At 53.1% G+C, this 19,891-nt stretch overlaps 2 protein-coding genes across 2 annotated transcripts; one reads left to right on the top strand and one right to left on the bottom strand.

Annotated features, from left to right (window-relative positions):
- The first annotated feature begins 1,574 nt into the window (after window positions 1-1,574).
- Window positions 1,575-10,641, top strand: Arl8a (ADP ribosylation factor like GTPase 8A). Its single transcript, XM_051204001.1, has 7 exons — window positions 1,575-1,923; window positions 7,080-7,160; window positions 7,428-7,501; window positions 8,506-8,599; window positions 8,717-8,784; window positions 9,082-9,152; window positions 9,562-10,641. The coding sequence occupies exons 1-7, from the start codon at window positions 1,801-1,803 to the stop codon at window positions 9,609-9,611; spliced, it is 561 nt and encodes a 186-aa protein (XP_051059958.1). The 5' UTR covers window positions 1,575-1,800; the 3' UTR covers window positions 9,612-10,641.
- A 3,905-nt stretch (window positions 10,642-14,546) lies between these two features.
- Window positions 14,547-19,113, bottom strand: Gpr37l1 (G protein-coupled receptor 37 like 1). The gene is made up of 2 exons (XM_051204075.1): window positions 18,392-19,113; window positions 14,547-15,356 (listed from the first exon to the last, which is right to left on the bottom strand). Exons 1-2 carry the CDS (start codon window positions 19,019-19,021, stop codon window positions 14,547-14,549), a joined length of 1,440 nt encoding a protein of 479 aa, XP_051060032.1. The 5' UTR covers window positions 19,022-19,113.
- Between the last annotated feature and the right edge of the window lie 778 nt (window positions 19,114-19,891).

A 19,891-nucleotide genomic window follows, 5' to 3' on the forward strand; every position in this document is an offset into this window, starting at 1 on the left:
GCCAGTCTGGAAGGGAGCGATTGCCCAGCCCTATGGGCACCCTCCTTGTTCTAGAGGGCACAGGCTCTAGAAAAGCAATCACTAGGAGGGAAAAAAAGATTTTTTTTTTTTGGATGCCCAGTTAATTCTTTTTTTCCACCTTCTTAGGCCTCTAGGGCTCTCTCTAGCAATACAGAACAGGCTGCTGCATCTTTACCCCTGGGATACATTCTTTCCCAGTGTTTCTAAGGACAGGTGACAAAATGAAACTACAGTCAATGTAGAAGTGGCACATGGGGTTACCACCTTACCCCTTCAGGGTGCTGTAACAAAGTACCATACACTGAGTAACTTATTAACAACAGAAATGTGTTGTTCATGGCTTAAAAGATAGGAAAGCCACTGGTCAAGATACTCAGAGTCTAGTTAGGACTCACTCTTTGGGCTTCAGCCTCATGATGGGAGAAGTATGGGTGTGGTCTCTAGCCCTCGACTTATATATAACGGTACTAATCTTATTTGGGAGGGTTCCACCCTCATAACCTAGTCACCTCATAAGCTCACTTGGAGGGTTGGGTTGCAGTATATGGATCTGGGGGAAAGACAGAAATGTTGAGCAATGAAACCTATTGGCTTAAACTTTAATTTAAAAAAATCCAACTGCAGCACGTGCCTTCAGGACAATAGAAGAACTTACAAAGGCAGGGCAGGTGTTCCTTAATAAGTAGGAACAATGGGCTGATCCAAGATGTCGGGAGTCATATCTAACTCTTGGGTAGGTTTGATTCATACCATTGATATTAACAATGCACCTTTACTTAGGACAACAGAGCCCATCTGAGTACCCGCTTGAAAACCGAACCCAAAGGCTTGGTGGGAACACTGTAGGAGCCCAGCCGCCCTGGGATCCTGGGACCAGGAAGGTACAGCCAGTTAAAGGGACAGGCCCTGCCTGGGATTAGCTCCTGCAAGGGAGTGTGGGAACATCTTGGCAGCCCCCCCCCCACTACAGAAACTTTTTTTTTTTTTTTTTTTAACACAAAATCAGCACACATTTCTCTTCTGCCACCAACGTTCCTCCCTGGGAGTCCCCTGCCCTAATTCTGCCTGTTCCCATATGGTGACAGACAATACTGGTAAAGATCAGATTCAAGTTCAGACATCTATCTTCTCACTTTGGGCTTCCTAAACAAGTGGCCTGGTAAACAAAACAAGATGGAGTACTAAAGGCTCTAAATCCGGCTGTTACTCTCCATGGCAATTCGGGGGATGGGACTCGGTACCCAGGGATGCTCAGAGGGAGCAAAACCATACGCCGCCGCCGTCGCCCTTTCTCGGAAATCTTCCTGCCACCGTCCTTCAGTCTGGAAACGCTCTAGCTGCTCGCCTCGGGCGGGCCAACCCTTCGAGACAGACAGCCGTGCAGTCAGGGCGGGGCAAACGAGGGCAACGGAGAAAAATAAAATTACGGTTTTCTCCGCAAGCGCCCCGTCACGCTCCTCCCGGGTCCCCGGCGCCCCGCCCGCGGGCGCTGGCCCAGGCCGCGCGCGAGACTGGAGCGCGCTCGGGTGCGAGCAGGACGCGGCCCGGCCCGCGGGAGGGCGGCGGCGGCGGCGGCGGGGGAGGAGGAGGCGGCGCTGAGGCCACACCCATCGGCGAGCGGATCCGCGGGCAGCGCGTCGTCGGCCGCCGCGCTCCAGCCTCCGCCCGCACCGAGCCCGCGGGACCCGGCCGCACCGGGGAGGGGCCGCTCCGGGCCGCAGCGCGAGGGCAGCGAGGGCGGCGGGGACCCGGCACCGGGCGCGGCCGGCGGCAGCGACCATGATCGCTTTGTTTAACAAGCTGCTGGACTGGTTCAAGGCCCTATTCTGGAAGGAGGAAATGGAGCTCACGCTGGTGGGGCTACAGTACTCGGGCAAGACCACCTTCGTCAACGTGATCGCGGTACGAGGGCAGCTGTGGCGGCCCGCGCCGCGCCCTGGGCAGCCCGAGTCGGCGCCTGGCGTGGCCGGGCACCGCCAGCCGGGCGCTGGGCAGGGAGGAGCCGGCTCCGGGCGCTTGGGGCCTAGCACGGTTCTTGGGGGACCAGCTGGCGTGCTACCCGTTCTCAGGCCTGGGCCGGGATGGCAGAGCTGGGGCCGGGATGGCGAGAAGGAAGGGACCGAGCTGGAGTTATGGGGCTGGTGGTACCGAGAGGTCTCCAGGCACCGGGGACCCGCCGCAGGCTGTCAGGCCCCCGCGGCTCGCGCACAGGGGGCATGACAGGGCGAAAGTGCCCGGGCCCTCGCGATCCGCGCGTGGAGGGTCACGGGACGCGCGGTCCGAGCGTGTTACCGGGGGTCCTCCCAGCCCAGCCCCACCCTAGGGCTCCGTCTCCCCCTTGCTGCACGCGGAAGCCCTAGCCCTTTGGGGCGGGGGAAGGTATCCCCAGAGGCTGAGGAGTCAGCTGAGGTCCTGACTCCAGCCCAGACTCCTCCCCGGAACCTGTCCCGGGCCTGCGGTATCGCGGGGGTCCAGGAAGGATGGCACCATAAAGGAAGCTGGGAGAGTCCGCTTGGCTCAGAAGTTGCAGGAGTAGGTACCGTGGACCCGAGAGGATGAGTTGGAGGGGCGCCATCCACCTGGGGATAGGGGACAGAGCAGCTCCGAGGGCCTTGGGGAGTCAGGGCTGCGGGGTGAGGGTGACTGCGGTTGTATATCTGTACCAGAGGAGTGGGGTAGAAGGAGTTAAATTTTCTCTTTAAAAAAGAGGAAGATGAGCTCCCTGGGTGTGTGAGCCGAGCTGCAGTAATGGCTGCAGCCTGTATTTCAAAGCTAGGCAGACTGGGCTTTTGGGACCCCGGGAAAGCTTGGGACAGGGGCATAGTTTTTCCCAGCACCTAGCCTCGTTCCCAAAGATGGATTTCTCCAGAGAACTGTGAATTAGCCAGATACCGGTAAAAATGCTGATGTGTAGGTCTGGAAAGGTGTGTGGCCAGCCAGCTTCGGTACCACCACTTGACTGTATTGTATTGTTGTCCAACCTTGAAGCCCCACAGAGCTCAGCATCCTTGCTGGAGAGCCCTTCATTGGGCAGATGGAAAGCTGGATGGATTTGGGACTTAATGGATTGGGCATGGGCGTTCTCTCTTTCTCTCCCCGAAACATGCTCTGCCATTGACCTCTATACGCTTTTCTACTCAGTGCCTCTTTTTATTCCACGGGACCTCTGCTGAGGTTTGGGACGTGTTTTTCTGAACTAACACGTGCCTCTAGCTTCTGTTTGCCATCCTGTGCCCCTAGGATCAGAAAACCCTGGTTAGGCTTAGTATTGGCTTGCCTCTTGGGCTATCAGAGCAGGAAATCAACACCTGGATTTCCACCTGTCTTTGTAGACCTAGGTGGCTTGATTTGGGACTTAGATATTTCTCAAAGGGAGGAACTAGCCAATTGGACTCAACCTAGACATCACCTCCTGTCCCTAGAGAGTGTTAGTAAAGCCATGCTTTTGTATAGGGATACACAAATACCTAGGTGAGGTCAATTTCTTGGCCTGGACATGCCCTTCAAGACCAGCATCTCCTCGGAGTATGGAAGGATATGACAGGTCAGGGATGGAAACCAAATTCTCAGGTTCTACTGCCAGAGTCAAGAGGTTCTCCGAAACTAAGCATGATGGAACATGCCTGTAACCCATCACTCTGGATGTTGAGACAGAATGCCAAGGCTGAGAGCAACCTGGGCCTGGGCCGTAGAGAGAAAGAGACTTAGCCTCAAAAAAAAAAAAAAAAAAAAAAAAAAAAAAGAAAGAAAGAAAGTTTGTATGATGTTCAACATAACCTCCATTCCCCAGCTCCTGTATTCTCCATTTCAATACAAAATTTACCACTAAAAGATAAGTCAAATTTTCCTTCTCTGAAGAGACTCTAACTACCCCTTGGGGGGCTGCAGGGAATTCTAGCATCCGGGTAACTCCAGCAGTCTCAAGGCCCACCAGAGTCCCCACAGGCATTCTGCCACTCCCCTACAATACAGAAAGATTGGGGACCCCTGGGCTCCGTGCCCATGCCCGCCACTGACTTCCTGAGTTGCCTTTGCCCGTTACTTGGCCTCTGTTTGTCTTAGCAAACAGAGGAAAACGCTTGTGTTTTCCTCCCAACTGAGATCTGGCTATGGATAGAAACTGAGTTTAGTGAGCACAGGTGCTCGGCAGGTTAAATGTGAACTGGAAAGGCAGTACACACAGAACCAAGGCAGCATGTCTGAGACACCGAAACTCTACTCGGTACCAAGAAAGCTGTGACACTAGGAAAGCGTCAGATAGGTTTTTGTCCGAGAGAAACAAAAGGTCATTCTTTCTTCTTCGAGGCCCGAGTCTGGTTTTGAGCTCTCATTCCTGTTGCTGTGCCCGTCAAAGGGGTCATTTCAAACGCCTTAAAATATGAAAGGTCATCACCATAGAAGAACTAGTCTTGGGGTACCCAATGGGACGAAGGGGAGAGGTCATGGGAAGATGTATTTTGAGTCATAAAGAACTTTCTGATAATTTGAAGTAATCCAAGAGGGAATGAAAGTCTAGCACGGTGGTACACACCTATAGTCCTAGCCATTCAGGGACCGAGGCAGTAGGATTAGGGGTTGAAGGCCAGTCAGGACTACCTCATCTTAAAAAAAAAAAAAAAAAAAAAAATTAAAAATGGAGGAGCTAGGGATGTAGCTTAGTTGGCACAGAGCTTTCCTAACACGCATAATGCCTTGGCTTCAAGCCCCAGCATCACATAAAACCAGACACAGGAGGATAAGAAGTTCAGGGTCATCTCTGGCTACATGCCAGTTTGAAACCAGCTTGGGATACAGGATACCCTATCTCAAAAAAAAAAAAAAAAGAAAGAAAAAGAAAAAAGAAAAAGAAAGAAAAAAAGGGAAGAAAGAAAGGGAAAAGAAAGAATGACCTAGAGTAGATTCAAGCATGAGATTCCATGACGTAAAGTTGCTTCCATCCTTACAGGAAGAATTTGAGTCATTAGCGGGGAAATTAAATCATAGCCTGATTGCAGCGTAGCTCCAATTCACAACTGAGCAGAAACTCGGTGTGTTGGAGGGCCTGGCTGTCCATCCATGGTCACACTCTCCAAGGGTCCTCTCTCATCTATTTGGGAGCCTATGGCTCTTCTAGTTCCTGAAGACCAATGACCACAGTCCCATGCTGCATCAGAGCCACTCGCAAGAGCTTTGTGAGCTGTATTCATCAGGAGCCCCCCAGTCCCAGCTACTCTAGGGTCCTGAAGGAGGATTACTTGAACACCGGAGTTACCATCCATCCAAGTATTAGCCAGGCCCAGCCTTGCTCAGCTCCTGAGATCAGACAAGATCAGGCATGATGAGGGTCCTGCGGCTTAATTATCTCTAAGCTAACCTGGCAGCATAGCCTGCATTCAATACCAGGTTCCACAAAGGTTGCAGGAAGGAATCAACTCTCAGAAGTTAGTCTCTGACCGCCACAGCCATGCTGTGGTGCGCGTGCACACACACAGATAAGGGAATAGATAAATATAAATTATGTGGTAAGATGCGTAGTTTTGTTTTGTTGGGTTTTTGAGATAGGATCTCATGTAGCCCAGGCTGACCTCAAACTTACGGTTTAGCCTCTGCTGACCTTGTACTCTTGACTTCCCCCTCTACCTCTTGAATGCTGGGGTTTCAGGAGGGTACTGCACCCTGTAGAACACTACTATGCCATTTCCATATAAGGGACTTGAATATCTTCAGATTTGGGTAATTGAGGTGGGCCCTGGACCAACCCTGGATGGTTATGCATCCAGGGGGCCTCCCAAATCCGGCTATGGTTCTCAAATTCTTCACCCCGCTATAGCTTGTCCCTGGGCCTTGGGTGGCCCCTGCAGGTCCAAGGGAATAGCAGTTGTCCAGTCCTCGACCTCTCGGAGGCTTCTGGACACTGAGTGGGAACTGGCTACCTCCTCCTCCTTGGCTAGTGTAGAGCCCATGGCCTCTGTATAGGGTGCAAGCAAATTAGTGTACAACTAAAAAGTACACTAAAAAGTACCTAAAAGGATGTGGTCAAGTCACTGTCAGCTTAAAAGTGAAGTCAACCCCCTTCCCTGTGGCCTCCACCCTCTGTCCTGGTCTAACCCTTGAATGTGAAGATAGCCTGGGAGGAGGTGGGTCTGGCCTTGTTTGAAGCCTGTGGCTACTTTAGAATAATTCCGAGATTTTAGAAACGGTGGATAGGGGAAAGGGAAAGTCCCTAGAAATGGAAAGGGATTGTGGGAAGCGGAATCATGGTCAGCCCCCAGACACTCACTAGCGCTGCTGCTGTAACTATAGGCCTGGACCCCTCCCCCCCCCCCGGGAAGTTTTCAACCCAGTAGAGAGACACACATATAGGTAAATGGTAGACATCGTGGATTGTCCATGGTAGGGCACAACAAATCGACGCTTTGAGTAGACCTGGAATTATTTAGATGCATTGCATTTCGAGGGTGGTGAATTTAGTCCCAACCCACCCAACCCGGACAGGGTCTCTTTATATAACTCAAGCTGTCCTGGACTCTCTATGTAGACCAGGCTGGCCTCAAACTCTCAGAGATTCATCTGCCTCTGCCTCCCCAGTGCTGAGATTAAAAGCATGTACCACCATGCTCAACTCCTCCTGATAAAAAAAAAGAAAACAATTTACTACTAGTTTGACAATAAGTCTGCTTCCCTTGGTGTGCCTTGTGTGGGGCCTCTTTCCCTGAGAAGTAATTTATTGTCCTAGCTCAACTGGAGACTGAGTAAAAGGGCTTCTGGTAGCAAGAAGTGTAGGTTAGACCTTGGGAAGCCCTTTTTCCCTGCCTAGACTGAGAGACTCTGAGATTGCCAATGGATCGTGGCCCTTTCCCCCATAGAACTCCAGGTATGGAGGGTACCTCGGTCGGTGACCAGCCATCCTGCCTTTTGAAAGTAGGAGACATCCAAGAGACACCTCCCGTGACTACGCTGAGCAAGTCGGGTCTGGCTGATACCTCACCCTGCAGCCTCTTGTTGTGAACCCATCAGGGAGGGCATATTTGGGTCCTGTGGCTGTTTGCATCTTTTCCAATTCTGGCTCTTCTTTCTAGTCAGGACAGTTCAATGAGGACATGATCCCCACTGTGGGTTTCAACATGCGCAAAATCACCAAAGGGAACGTGACCATCAAGGTGAGGGCAGGGGGCTGCAGAGGACCGCATGTGTTTGGGAGGGCACCGAGGCCTCTGGGAAGAGCCAGCCAGGGGAGGGCAGAGCCACGTCCTGTTGCCGGGGAGCTGGGAGCAGAGAACTGGAAATATGAAAGGCGGAGGGATGGGAGAGAAAGAGGTGTGACCCACGGGGTATCGGGGACAGAGGAAGGGAAGCTTGGGGACCCAGGTGGCTTTCAGTGGCCTCCCTGATCCTGAGGCGGCCTTCCCCCCCCCCTTTTCACTCAGCTCTGGGACATTGGGGGACAGCCTCGTTTCCGCAGCATGTGGGAGCGCTATTGCAGAGGAGTGAGCGCCATCGTGTAAGTAGGGTCTCCCGCCCTCCCGCGCCTGCACGTAGACATGGTCTCTGGTGCATATCGGTACCCGGACATGGCCTGCTTTTATATTTGCATGCTGTTTATCTTAGTAAACACACACTCTGGGCCATGGCACCTAACTTGGTCGGAAAGCTCTTGCCTAGTGTGCATAAGGTTCTGAATTCAACTCCAGAGCGACACACACACACACACACACACACACACACACACACACACACACACACGAACCAAAGAGAAAAGAAAAAAGAAAAGGAAAGTCAGGGGGAAATGCATGCGCGGCTTAGTTTTTTTCTTTTGGCAGGGTCTCGCTGTGCAACCCTGGAAAGCCAGCCTCTCATTGTATCTCACTATGTAGACAGGCTGGCTTCTAACTCACAGATTCCAACTCTCAAGCCTCCATGCATGTACACCATGCCCAGCTTAAAGCTGGGGTTTTAGACTTTTTAAGAAACAAGCTTCATAGCTGGGGGGGGGGGGGTGGCTGGCCTTTAATCCCCGCCCTTGCGAGGCAGGTGTGTCTCTGAGTTTAAGGCCAGACTGACTGGCCTACAGAGTGAGTTCTAGAACAACCAGGGCTACAGAGAGAAACCCTGTCTCAAAAAAAAAAAAAAAAAAAAAAAAAAAAAAGAAAGAAGGAAAGAAAGAAAAGAAAAAAGGAAGGAAGAGGAAATAGGAAAGAAAGAAGCACCGTGCCCTGCGCCCCAGGAGGGAACCCTTTTCTTTAGCCCTTTCTAGGCTTTCTGTGAAATTAAGTGGGCCACTTGGGGCTGGACAGGCCCAGCTTCCCCAGAGGACAGAAGCTGCTGTGCTTTGCCCCTGTGGGTTGAGAAATTGTTGTCTGAGCCAGACCAGAGTGGTCCATTTCTCCAGAGGTGACCAGGAGGCTCAGGAGGAGGAACCCCAGACCTTCTTCCCCTCAGTAGCTCCTCTTCCTGCCTGCCTCAGCCCGTGGTGTCCACATGCTGTCCCTGCCTGCCCTTCCTCAGGTATATGGTGGATGCTGCAGACCAGGAGAAGATTGAAGCCTCCAAGAACGAGCTCCACAACCTGCTAGACAAGCCGCAGCTGCAAGGCATCCCGGTCAGCCAGTGATGGAGTGGGTGGGAGAGGGGGCCGGCCACAAGTCACTGGAGGCAGGACGGAGCTCCGTGCAGGGGCGTTCTGGTCCTAACCTTACGTGGCTTCTCTCCTGAATAGGTCTTAGTCCTCGGTAACAAGCGAGACCTCGCAGGAGCTCTAGATGAGAAGGAGCTGATTGAGAAAATGTGAGCTGGGTGCCCGGCCTTTCTTTGTATGCTTCAGATCCCCAAATTCCCCTGCTGTCCAAGGAACACTTCTGGGCTGGGCTTGTTGCTATCCTCAGTGTTCACCACATGGTGGCAGCAGGACATATCTTTCCAGGAGCCTCGCCCTCCTGTAACCAAGCCTTTGACCATGAAAAAGACCCTTCCTCCCCCTGGGCCCTACCCCTGGCCGCCCCGGCCCCTACCCCTGGCCGCCCCGGCCCCTACCCCTGGCCGCCCCGGCCCCTGTAGAGTTTGCTCCTTATCTCCCGCCTGCAGGAATCTGTCTGCTATCCAGGACCGAGAGATCTGCTGCTACTCCATCTCCTGCAAGGAAAAGGACAACATAGGTGCGCGGCGCGGCGCGTGGGAAGTTGCGGGCACTCTACCAGGAGTGGCCGTCTGGAAGGGAGAGGAGGGCTGTACTTCCGATGTGGTAGCACGGGGCTCTGCAGAGTTCCTGGCCTGCCACTTGCCTTTAGTGCTTGGATGCAGCAGGCGCCTCCAGGGCCCAGTTCTGCTTTCCAGGAGGAGCCACCCACACTCCCTCTTTTACCTCTGAGATTATCTTAGGTTGGATGGGATATTCCAGGCCCATCCGCCTTTGCTCGCTTCCGTGCTGTTGGGGTGGGGGTGGGGTCGGAGGGGGTCACAGCTCTAGAGTTGGTCTTGGCTGCAGTTTCAGGATGCCGGGATTAACTGTGTCTAGCTTCCTGCACACAGGAGGGCCTTAAGCCTTTCTTTCTTGTCTCCCCTCAGACATCACCCTACAGTGGCTTATTCAGCACTCGAAGTCACGGAGAAGCTGAGACTGTGGCCCGGCTCCTTGGGACCAGGGACCACAGTCACCTAACCTGAAGCCGAGCTCCCCGCCCAGCCCACTCTGTTGTCCCCCCCCAAACCCACTTGCCCTTGCCCTCACCCAGTGTGGGGAGGGCCCTCTGGGGCTCCTAGAGTCCCATTCTGCTGAGGTTTGAACTCCTGTTTTTATTGTAAAATAAATTTCCCTCCATCTGGCCCCCCAGCCTCTCTGCCCCTCTTTGTCCCTTCGCCCTCTCCACAGCCCTGGCCCCGCAACCCCTGTCCTGCCCTCCCCCTCCCCCCCTTTTCAACACCCTGTTATCGTCCTGTGTGTACAGTATATATATGTATATATATTTTAATTTTTTAATTTAAACAAAGACTTAAGATCAACCATTTGATGCTGCAGGGGCCAATCAGGGCCTGGGAGGGGCAGGCTGGAAAGATGGGAACGAGGTGCACGGCCAGCTTGGGGCGCCAGCTCTGTACAGGAAGGTGAAGGCTGGCACTTGGGGCGGGCACTGGCCTGGCCACTGGAGATTGTCCCATGCCTGGTGAAGTATTTCTGCCTCTCACTATAGGGCCTGAATACTCAGGCCAGCAGGAGCCTCCTTCTCTGTCCCCTGCATCGTTGGTAGGGCCACCAGGCAGAAACCAGATAGCAGAGACCACCAGGCCTACGTGGGGAGAAGTCAATGCCCGGGCCACCCCAGCGACCCCCATCCTCACTGTCCCTGGCCCCCAGCTCCTGCCTCTACCCAGGGCCCCCACCTCCATGGTCCGTTTCATTCTCTGTTCCCATTTCACAGAGTTGTACAAGGAGAGAACTCAGCATGGGGGGAGGGGGTGTTGGTTTTTTTGGGTTTTGTTTGTTTGTTTGTTTAATTTAATGATTTGTAAAGTGATGTTCCTCTTCCTTTTTACACTTTTCAGCTCATATTTAACCTCTGTTTGGGAAATGATTCTTGTAACTGTACATTTTTTTTTTTTTTTTTTGCCTCCTAATAATGACAACAATAAATTACCAATTTTGTGTTGGGGGCGTGTGTGGTGCTGGTTGTTTTCCACAGATGTCACTGACCAGCAAATTCCCAGGGACAGCAACACCCCTCACACAGGAAAGGCCACAGGGTGCCACACCCACAGGGCACACGTGCTCAAGCTGGCAACACAATGGCCTGTCACAAAACAGCCTCTGCTCCGTCACTCCCTTCGGTCTCAAGTGGGCTGGCAGCTGCCAAGTGCTACTAAGCAGGTCTGTTTGAGGACTGCTCAGACCCGGCCCGTGCTTGCAGTGTTCCGACAGAATTGCTGTTTCTTAACAGCCGCTTCAACCACGGCCCCTCTCCATTCCAAGCTTCATTGCCCCCCGTAGCCAGAGCTGCGCCAGTGGTTGAGAAAGGGTCCAACTGTCACTCTATGGATGCAACTCCTACACTGTCTGCCTAGCTGCGGCCCACAGCCTCAGGGTCTATGGTCCCCTCCTTGGTTCAATGTGAACCCAACCTTACCTAGTTTTACATCCATCTCCTCCGTCTCTTGAGCACCCCCCCCAACTCCCTCTTGTTCTGCCTCCTTTCAGCCTGGAAAAGAGACAGGAGTCGTCCTCTGTAGAATGCCCACTCTCCTATCACCCTCCGTCTGCAAGAAAAAGCAACCACCTTTGCCCTCGGTTTGTGAGAGGACTTGGGCTAGGCCACTATCCAGCCGTGAATATGCCCAGCTATGAGGACTTCCTGTTGCTGAGGGGATTTGAAGACAGGGTCTGGGGATTTAGCAACAGCACAGGCCCTGGCTTCCATTGACTACATGGGGAGAAGAAGGTTTGAAGAAAAACTGGATGGAGTTTGCCACCAGCTAACTGTTTCTCAGTGCTTTCTGCTTAGGAGTATAAGGTGTGCCCCTTGGTTAAGAGGGCGGGCAGGAGCTGGTGTGCTAGGCCGGCATCTGGGAGAGGATCACTGTTCTCATGCACTGAGAAGTTTCAACACTGAGCTGCTTCTTGGAGCTTGTGTTCTCCAGATGAGATTTCATGAGAAAAGATGTTGATTATCAGCACTTGCAAAGCCATTACCCTACACAGGAGATTCAGGCGATAGACACACTGCAGGGGTCCAAACCACCTGTCCTTGAGTAGGGAAAAAACCATGATGTATACTATCTATAAAAACCATGATGTTTCAGTGAATGCCTGGCCAGGGGGATGGAGAGATGACTCAGAGTTTAAGAGCATGTCCTGCTCTTGTAGAGGATATGGGTTTGGTTCCTAATACCCATGTCAGGTGGCTCCAGAAGGAGCTAACACTTCTGACCTTTATAGGCTCTGTACTCTGTTCACATGCTCCCCATAGTCATGCACACACATACACAATTTTTAAATTATAAAAAAAATAAATATTACAAATTCCTGGCTAAGTCTACTCCATATTGCTAGACATTTGGAATCCCAAAAGCATGGAGCCCAAAAGCATTAGGCCAGATGCTTACCCCCCACTACTCCCAACACCCTTTTTAGTGATGGAGGTAGAGCCCAGGGCCTTGAACATGCTAGGCAAGCAGTCTGCCACTAAACCAAAACCCCAGGACATTGTCATGCCCGGCCTCATTTCGACCATTAGGCCTCTGTGAAGGAGAGGTTGTGTTTCCCAGAGTGGGAAACTCAGAGTTGCTAAGCAGGTACACTCAAGACCCAGGGTAAAGGGCAGAGATGAGGTGGGACAAAGACACCGCCCCCTCCCCTGCCAACTGGCATCAGGCTCTTAGGACTGCCCTCCTACGTGGATATCAGAATCTCTTTCTGAGCATCACAGCTCAAGTCCACTGCCCACCCTTGAGCCAGCTTCCCCGCCCCCAAAGCCTGGGACCCCTGAGCAACAAACCCCACATTGTTCCCCAGCTGGCTCAGGCTGGAGGGATAGTGGCCCTTTCCCAAGGCTGGCCGGCCTGCTGAGTAGTTTTGCAAGCCATTCACGTTGAAGGCGGCAGCAGGGTACGGTCTAGGAGCCTTCTCTCCCCCTTAGCTCTGGGCCAGCCAGCGGGCAGGAGGGAGGTCCAGAGTGTGCCCTTTGTGGAAAAGGCCACCAAACAGGATGCAGAACCACCACCACCACCACCCCTCGGAGCCTAACATCCTCATCCTCTCCATGCCCCTAACTTCACCTCAGTTCACCCCGGCTCACTTCCTCCTCCCTCAGAAAGCTATTGGTGCATGCCGGACTGGAGTGGTGGGGGGGGAGGAGTTGGGAAAGCACCCCCTTTCTGGTGCTGTTCAGAGACGTGGCACACACACACACACACACACACACACACACACACACACACACACACACAGAGTTTCCAAAGACAAAGCTAGAGACTTTGGTCACTGTAGCAGGTCTGCCGGGGAGAAATGGGTGGGTCTCCTTCTCCAGCACAAAGGGTGTGCGTACGGCAGCTCCATCGCTTAGCAACAGCCTCCCTCTGTCTTGGCCAGCATCACTGGCCCAGGAGAAGGGAGGACGGGGGGGGGGGGGTGATGTGAGTGTGTCAGGGATCGAGAACAAGACTGCTCAGATTCTGAGTAGTGGGAGGGACACTGAGGGGACCGAAGCCCAAGGGTATGGGTGCCTGGGCAAAGAAGACTGGAACTGGGCTGCTCAGGACCCTGTGCCCTTGGGCACCTAAGCTGGAAAAGGTTCTGGTTGGCCTGATGAGCAAGTCTTCGTGGGGCCCAGAGCCGAGCCCCACATACAGGTGGCTCCAGAGAAAGCTGGGCACATGGTTTTTCAAAAATGCTGGTGGCCCAGGCTGGGCTTCACTTCTGGCCGACAGCCCAGCAGAGAGAATGGGTCCTTTGAAAGTGCCTCAGGGGTAGAGCTGGGGGACTTGATTTCAGGGGCGGGGAACCAGTAGGAGGAACCTACTATAGAGCTCTGCTGGGAAGGGTGGTGTGTTGGGGTGGTGGGGGTAGGCAGCTGGACCATCTAAGAGCCAAACAGTCCATCTAAGACATGGAACAAGAGCCACTGTTAGAGTGAGGAGGCCGAGAACCCTTGTGGCTCACGAAAGGAAGGCCTCTGGATTTTCTCAAATGGGGGCTTTGTGGAGAGGGTGAGCAGAGGCGGGGACTCCAGAGGCAAGCGGCCTGACTTCCCAGGGGCAGCTGGGTTTAGTTAGCTCTGGATAAGGGTTTGCTCACCAGTTCCCAGAGCCTTTTTCTTCTCTGTCCCTCAAAAGCTGTATAACATCCTTGGAAACTTCCCCCCCCCCCCCGAGTCAGGACCACAAATAAATACAGGCCCAGGCCAAGGTGACTGCCCGGTCCAGGAAAAGGCCTGGCTGCATGTCTAGATATTTTCATTTAGGGGCAAGGAAGTTCAGTGGGCACAGGGTTGTGGTACCTACTTTATTGCTTTTTTTTCAGAATGGCCTTCTACAGGGACGCGCCTAACAGGAGGTGGGGGTCGGACATTGTGACCGGGGCGCCTCGGGGAATGGAAGACAGAGAGAGAGGCACTCTGGGGAAGGGAGGAGACCCTTCAGAGAGCGGTCCCCAAGAGGTCCCTGGTCCAGGACGGGGGCCTAGGTGGCATTAGGCAAGTGGTGGTGGGAGACGGACTCAGCCAACCTATACTCAGATCACAAGGCCAAAGGGAGAGGAAGGGAGAGGGCCAAGCCCTGGCTCTGACGGGGCCAGATTGAGACTCTGGGCAACTCTAATGGCCTAGGCAGATCTCTTCCTACAAGTGGGAGGGACAAGGCTGGCGGGTCCCTGGGAGCATAAGACCGGCACTGTTTGCAGATGGCGCTTTGACAAACCCAAACTTTGACAAAGTGGGCCAAGTCCACCTCTAAACGGCCAGATGAGAAGCCGAAGGGAGACCTGTGGGAAAGAATCGGCAGGCTGTGGAGCTGGGATGGCACCCCTCCCCACCTGCTCCCCCCCATGCTCCCCCCCCCCAGACTCAGCAAGGTGTGCCCAGGGGCGGGGGTGACTCCCTGGGCTTATGGAAGTAGATGGAGGAAGACACTTGGGTCTTAAGCTTGCTGTCCACGCCGGCTGTCGCTGAAGAGTCCGCGGCCCCGCCACAGTCCTCACAGCAGCAGCAGCAGCAGCAATCCAGGAAGGCCCGGCCCAGGGGCCTGCAGATGCACAGGAGGAGCACAGGGGTGATGGCGCCCTTGAAGAAGGCGGAGAACTGGTTGACGAGGCCCAAGAGGTCCAGGGTCTGTCGGGTGAGCTCGGTGGACAGGTAGGCCACCACGATATTGCAGACATTCTCGGGGAGTGTGCAGAAGGCATAGACCACAGTCAGGCCCACTACGGTGCTGTTGAGCTGGCTCTCACACTGCTCATGCTTGCCGGCCCTACACTCGGGCTTCCTGCCGGGTGGGCCCCGCACCCGCCATGTCACCAGCTGACAGGTCACGGTGAAGAGGATGGGCAGACAGAAGTAGCAACCAAAATACCACCACATTCGGGCATTCTGGTAGGTCATCACCAGCGAATAGAGGGATTCGGGCAGGCTGGCTGAAGGCTTCATGACGCACAAGTCCACGGTCCCCACGGTGGTAGCAGGCTCTTGTGTCAGCTGCCACAGCAGGAGTTCAGGCACAGCCAGCATCATGGAGCCCACCCAGATGACAGCCAGTTTAGCTAGGATCGATTGGCATCGCTCAATGGGCCTCACCTTCGGCAGGGTGCTGGTGGCCACATGGAAACGGTCTATGCCCAGGGCACAGAGACTAAAGGTTGTGACTCCCAGGGAGGAGACCTGTGAACAAGGACGTAGAAGTTTCCGGCTGAACAGGAACAAGAGCTACACATGAGCAGGAGACGACAGCGGTAATAATGGTTGCTATGGGTGAAGCATTGCCTACCCGCCAGGCAACCCCTATGTGCCGTGAACTCTCAGCTGCGCCCCCCTGAAGAGTCAGTACACACCTGTGAGCCTAGCCCTCCCGTCAGCCATCGCACAGGCATAAAAAGTGACTTATCCACAACCACACAGCTGATGGATGGGAAAGCTGAGGTGGGTACACATCCCTTGCTCCTTTTTCCACATCCCAAGCTAGCTAGGGTGTGCCGGGCCGACCTCCCACAGACCCTGATGTCCCTCAGACACTGGAAGTCACCTCTGAGGAAGAGCCAGGATGAAGACAGAAACTCTGAGCTTAGCCTGGGCGTGATGGTACGTGCCTATTATCCCCGAACTTGAGAGACGCAGGCAGGAGGATCAGGAGTTCAAGGCCAACCTTGAGCAAGCAAAAAGTTCAGGGCTAACCTAGGGTATACGAGACCCTGTCTGAAAATGGAAGGAAGGAAAGAAATGAAGTAGGGAGGGAGGGAAAGAATGAATGGACCAATTTCAGAAGTTCGCAACTCCTACTTCCCACACAGGCTTGCGTGAGTTCACTGGGTTAAGTGCCAGGGAATGTGGCCTACTCTCCGTTGCTTTCACCCTGCCTGTGCTATCCTGGGCGGTGAGGAGGAGCGTCCCTGCAAGCAGCTGAGCCCACCATCCGTGTGCACTGTCCATCCAGCAACGCACAGAAAAAAATCACCCCCTTGAGCGAGAGAAAGAGGCCAGAGCAGCAGGGACGGAAGCGTAAGCCTGCAAGGAGAACCGTCCTGAGCTGCTAGCTGGTGCCGTTGTCTCACTGGGGTTTTGTGCTTCCTCCTCCTCCTGATGCTGCTTAAATTCTTCCCTTCTCCAGCTGGCGTAACACAATCCATGGCTTATTTGCTACCAAGTGTCCTTTGTAAGAACCCCAACCCCCTCTTGGCACGGGAATCCAGGCCCTCAGAGGAGCAGCCTTCAGCCCAGGCAAAACAGCATTCTCTCTCTCTTCCCCTACATCTCAGAAACTTTTCCAAATCTTACCAGGGGCCATGCTGGGGTCTTCCCTACAGAACAATTCTGGCCAGCCGCAGAGGCTACATGGTGAGACCCTATATAGACTAAAACCAACCAACACCTAGGCAGTGAGAACCAGACGACAGGTAAGGTTTGAAGGCCACGGTCCTGCCTTGGAGGCACACGCCTTCAGTCCTAGCACTCGGGAAACAAAGACAGGTGAGTATGAGCCCAGCCTGGTCTACACACTGACTTCTAGGCTGGGAACTGTCATAGTCCATCAAACAACAGGAAGATGCGAAGGCCACATTGGATTATAGGGTCTTTTTTTAATCTGGGAGACCTTTGGACCACCAAATAGATGGTCTCCATGGCTAGGACTACAGGAAAGAACTATTTCACAACGGCTATATCTCAGAGAGTGGCCAATCTCAGCTAACCTGGGATTTGGACCTGTGTCAAATGCCTGATCCTGATTCCAACTCATGGGGAAGCCATTATGCCCTTCATTATTTCCCTTATGGCTGAGGTTTATCTGTTTTTAATGTGTTTATTTTACTGATGTGTATGATTATTTCTGTCTGCACATATGTAAGTGTACCATGTGTGAGCCTTGTACTCGTGGAATTCAGAAGGGGGCATGAGATCCCTTGGAGCTGAAGTTATGGATGAATATGAACTGCCATGTGGGTACTAGGAACCAAACCTAGGTTCTCCGGAAGAGCAACCAGGGCTCCTAACTGCTGAGCTATCTCTCCAGCCCTCAAGGTCATTCTTAACTACATAGTAAGTTTGAGGCTAGCCTGAGCTATAACAGATTTTGTCTCAACAAAAGCAAACCAAAACACACACACAATTAAATAAAACCAGGCTGACACAGAGAACCATTGTAAATTTGAGACCAGCTTGGTCTACACAGTGAGTTCCACAGCAGCCTAAGCTACAGAGTGAGACCCTATTCCTTAAAAAAAAAAAATACAAAGGACAAGAGAGAGAGAAAATTTACAAACTAAGAATAAAAAATAAAAAAACAAAGGAAAGCTGCTCCCTGTTTTGTGCTATCGTAGACACAGCAGCCTTCACACATGAGTAGATGTGTTCAGTGATTTGATTAAGGTGTCTCCTTGTGATCTACACAGCCATTCTCACCCAGCTATTTATCTTAATGTGGAAGTCCGCACTCAGGGGTGCTCAGTGCTACACGTTAGAATTGTAGAGCAAGCCATCCTGAAGGGCCATCTGGTCTACCTCCATGCTTGCTAGCTAAGGAAATGGGGAGAGATGGGATCTGTCTGGTGACACACAAAATACAGTGACAGGGCTGAAACTAGTGTTTCTATAAGCGCTAGAACCCAAAGGTAGGACTTGCCTTTTAGAGGTGCCTTAGGAGGAGAGTAGTGGAAATGACCTTAAAGGTGACAATAAACTTGGTCAAGAGGGAGGAAGAGCCTGTCCTGGTGTTTACTTTCACAGAGAGTAGACACTGACTCAATCTGGGGTGTTGGTAGGAAACTGAGGTCTCCCTTGGGTATTGCTAGGTTGTCAGGATGCAGAAGGGTTAAAAAGAGGCATGGGTACAGGGCAGCCAGGAGGCGCAATAAAAGAAAAGGGGGATCCTGAAAGAGAGAACCCAAAAAAAGGGTAAAACGTCTATGCAGTTACTCCTAAAGCAGGAGCCCAGGTTGGACTCAACCCAGTGGTCTTACACATCTGCCTACTCATCTGGCCTGACTTGCTTCCCTGAGAACTCCCAGAAGCCAATATTGAGTCTGTCCCCTTCCCTGATAGAGTTTGTCTCCTTCCACAGGGACACAGAGAAAGCTAGTTGAGTGGGAACCCCAGAGTACAGGGATTACACACACCTATAGATCTGCTCTCTAAGTCTCAGCAGAGACTGGAGCCCCTTCCCTGAACTGCAGGCCTGCAACTGGGCTATGGAAAGACAGACTCACCTCCATGAAGGGCACAGCCCTGCAAGAAACATCCCCCAGGAGCCTCTGCTTGGTGATCTCGTTGAAGATGACAATGGGGAGGCAAAAGAAGAGGACCAGGAAATCCCAGAGAGCCAGGCTGGCAAGGATGGAGTTCCACGCACTCTTCAAATAGTAGCTGTGCCACACAATACACATGACAGACAGATTGCCCACGATACCCACAGCAAACACCACGAGAGCCAGGAGCATGACAGCATAGGCACTGTAGGAACTCGCAGTCACTGGATACAGGGGGTTCTGTATCTGCAGCCTCTGACTTGGTGTCCCGGTCAGGTTGGCCCTCAGCTCTTGTCCACTATCCGCGGTGGCCCCATCCTTGTCTGGGTTAGGGCTAGTGGCCACCAAAGTCTTGGTAGGTTGCAAGCCAGCAGGATGAATGTGCCTGGGGTACTCAGCCCACTCCTCAGGTACATAGTACTGGACCTCCTTGGGCCCCTCATCCTTGGCGCCTCTTCGGGGTCGACTGTGTTGCTCCTGGACCTTCGCCCTATGCCCACCCAAAGGTGAGGTGACAGCCCCAGAGGCCCCGGACAGCCCCACAGCCAACAGCACAGCAAGAGAGACAGCCAGGGGCCACAGCCACCGCATGGCCGGCAAAGCAGGGTGCAGCTGCCTCGGAGAGGTGAGGGCAAGGAGCCTAAGGGCTGCCTGGAATTAAAAGAGGCAGCTGGCAGCTGGATCCGCCTCCAGTCAGGCGGCTGGCATGGCTCGCCCTTCCTCCCATCCTGTTGGCCATGGTCTGGCCAGGGCCCTCTGCTGGACACTGAGCAGCCTGCTGTCCTCACACACCTTCTCAGGCTCTGAGGACAGACTAAACAGCCCTCCAAGGGACCTGTTCCAATCACTGGTACCAGGGAAATGAGGTTTGCTAAGTGGACTTAACTACCCAATTCTAAGACCCATCCTGAATGGTAGGCCGGGCATGGTGGCTATTTCTGTAATCCTGGAATTTGGGAGGTTGAGGCAGAAGGATAAGAGTTCAAGGTCAGTCTAGGCTGCACACCAAAATCCTGGTTTCTGGGGGGTGGTGTCACATGCCTTTAGTCCCAGAACTCGGGAGGCAAAGGCAGGTGGATCTCTGTGAGTTCTGTGAGTTTGAGGCCAGCCTGGTCTAACAAGGCCAGTTCCAGGACAGGCTCCAAAGCTACACAGAGAAACCCTGTCTCGAAAAACAAAACAAAAAGCATGATTCTGGTTTGGTTTTGCTTTTTAAAAAAGTGCCGAGATCAAAACAGATTTATAATAATTGCTAAAACTGTTGGATAATTAGCTAGGTGTGCCACTCGGCTGGGTTCTTTTGTCTGTTTGGTTTTGGTTTTTTCAAGACAGAGCTTCTCAGTAGCTATGGAGTCAGTCCTAGAACTTGTTCTGTTGACATTGCTGTCCTCAAACTCACAGAGATCCCCCTGCCTCTGCTTCCTGAGTGTAGGGATTAAAGGCGTGCACCATCACCGACTG

The sequence above is a fragment of the Phodopus roborovskii genome, unplaced genomic scaffold, assembly GCF_943737965.1.
Source record: "Phodopus roborovskii unplaced genomic scaffold, PHOROB, whole genome shotgun sequence".
Classification (NCBI taxonomy): Eukaryota; Metazoa; Chordata; class Mammalia; order Rodentia; family Cricetidae; genus Phodopus; species Phodopus roborovskii.

Excerpts from the sequence above, each read along its gene's own strand:
- Gpr37l1 (XM_051204075.1), bottom strand. The coding sequence starts at position 19,021 with ATGCGGTGGCTGTGGCCCCTGGCTGTCTCTCTTGCTGTGCTGTTGGCT. Across the intron at positions 15,357-18,391 it reads GGGCTGTGCCCTTCATGGAG|GTCTCCTCCCTGGGAGTCAC; the intron begins GTGAGTCTGTCT and ends CCTTGTTCACAG.
- Arl8a (XM_051204001.1), top strand. The coding sequence starts at position 1,801 with ATGATCGCTTTGTTTAACAAGCTGCTGGACTGGTTCAAGGCCCTATTC. Across the intron at positions 7,161-7,427 it reads AAGGGAACGTGACCATCAAG|CTCTGGGACATTGGGGGACA; the intron begins GTGAGGGCAGGG and ends CTTTTCACTCAG. Across the intron at positions 9,153-9,561 it reads CAAGGAAAAGGACAACATAG|ACATCACCCTACAGTGGCTT; the intron begins GTGCGCGGCGCG and ends GTCTCCCCTCAG.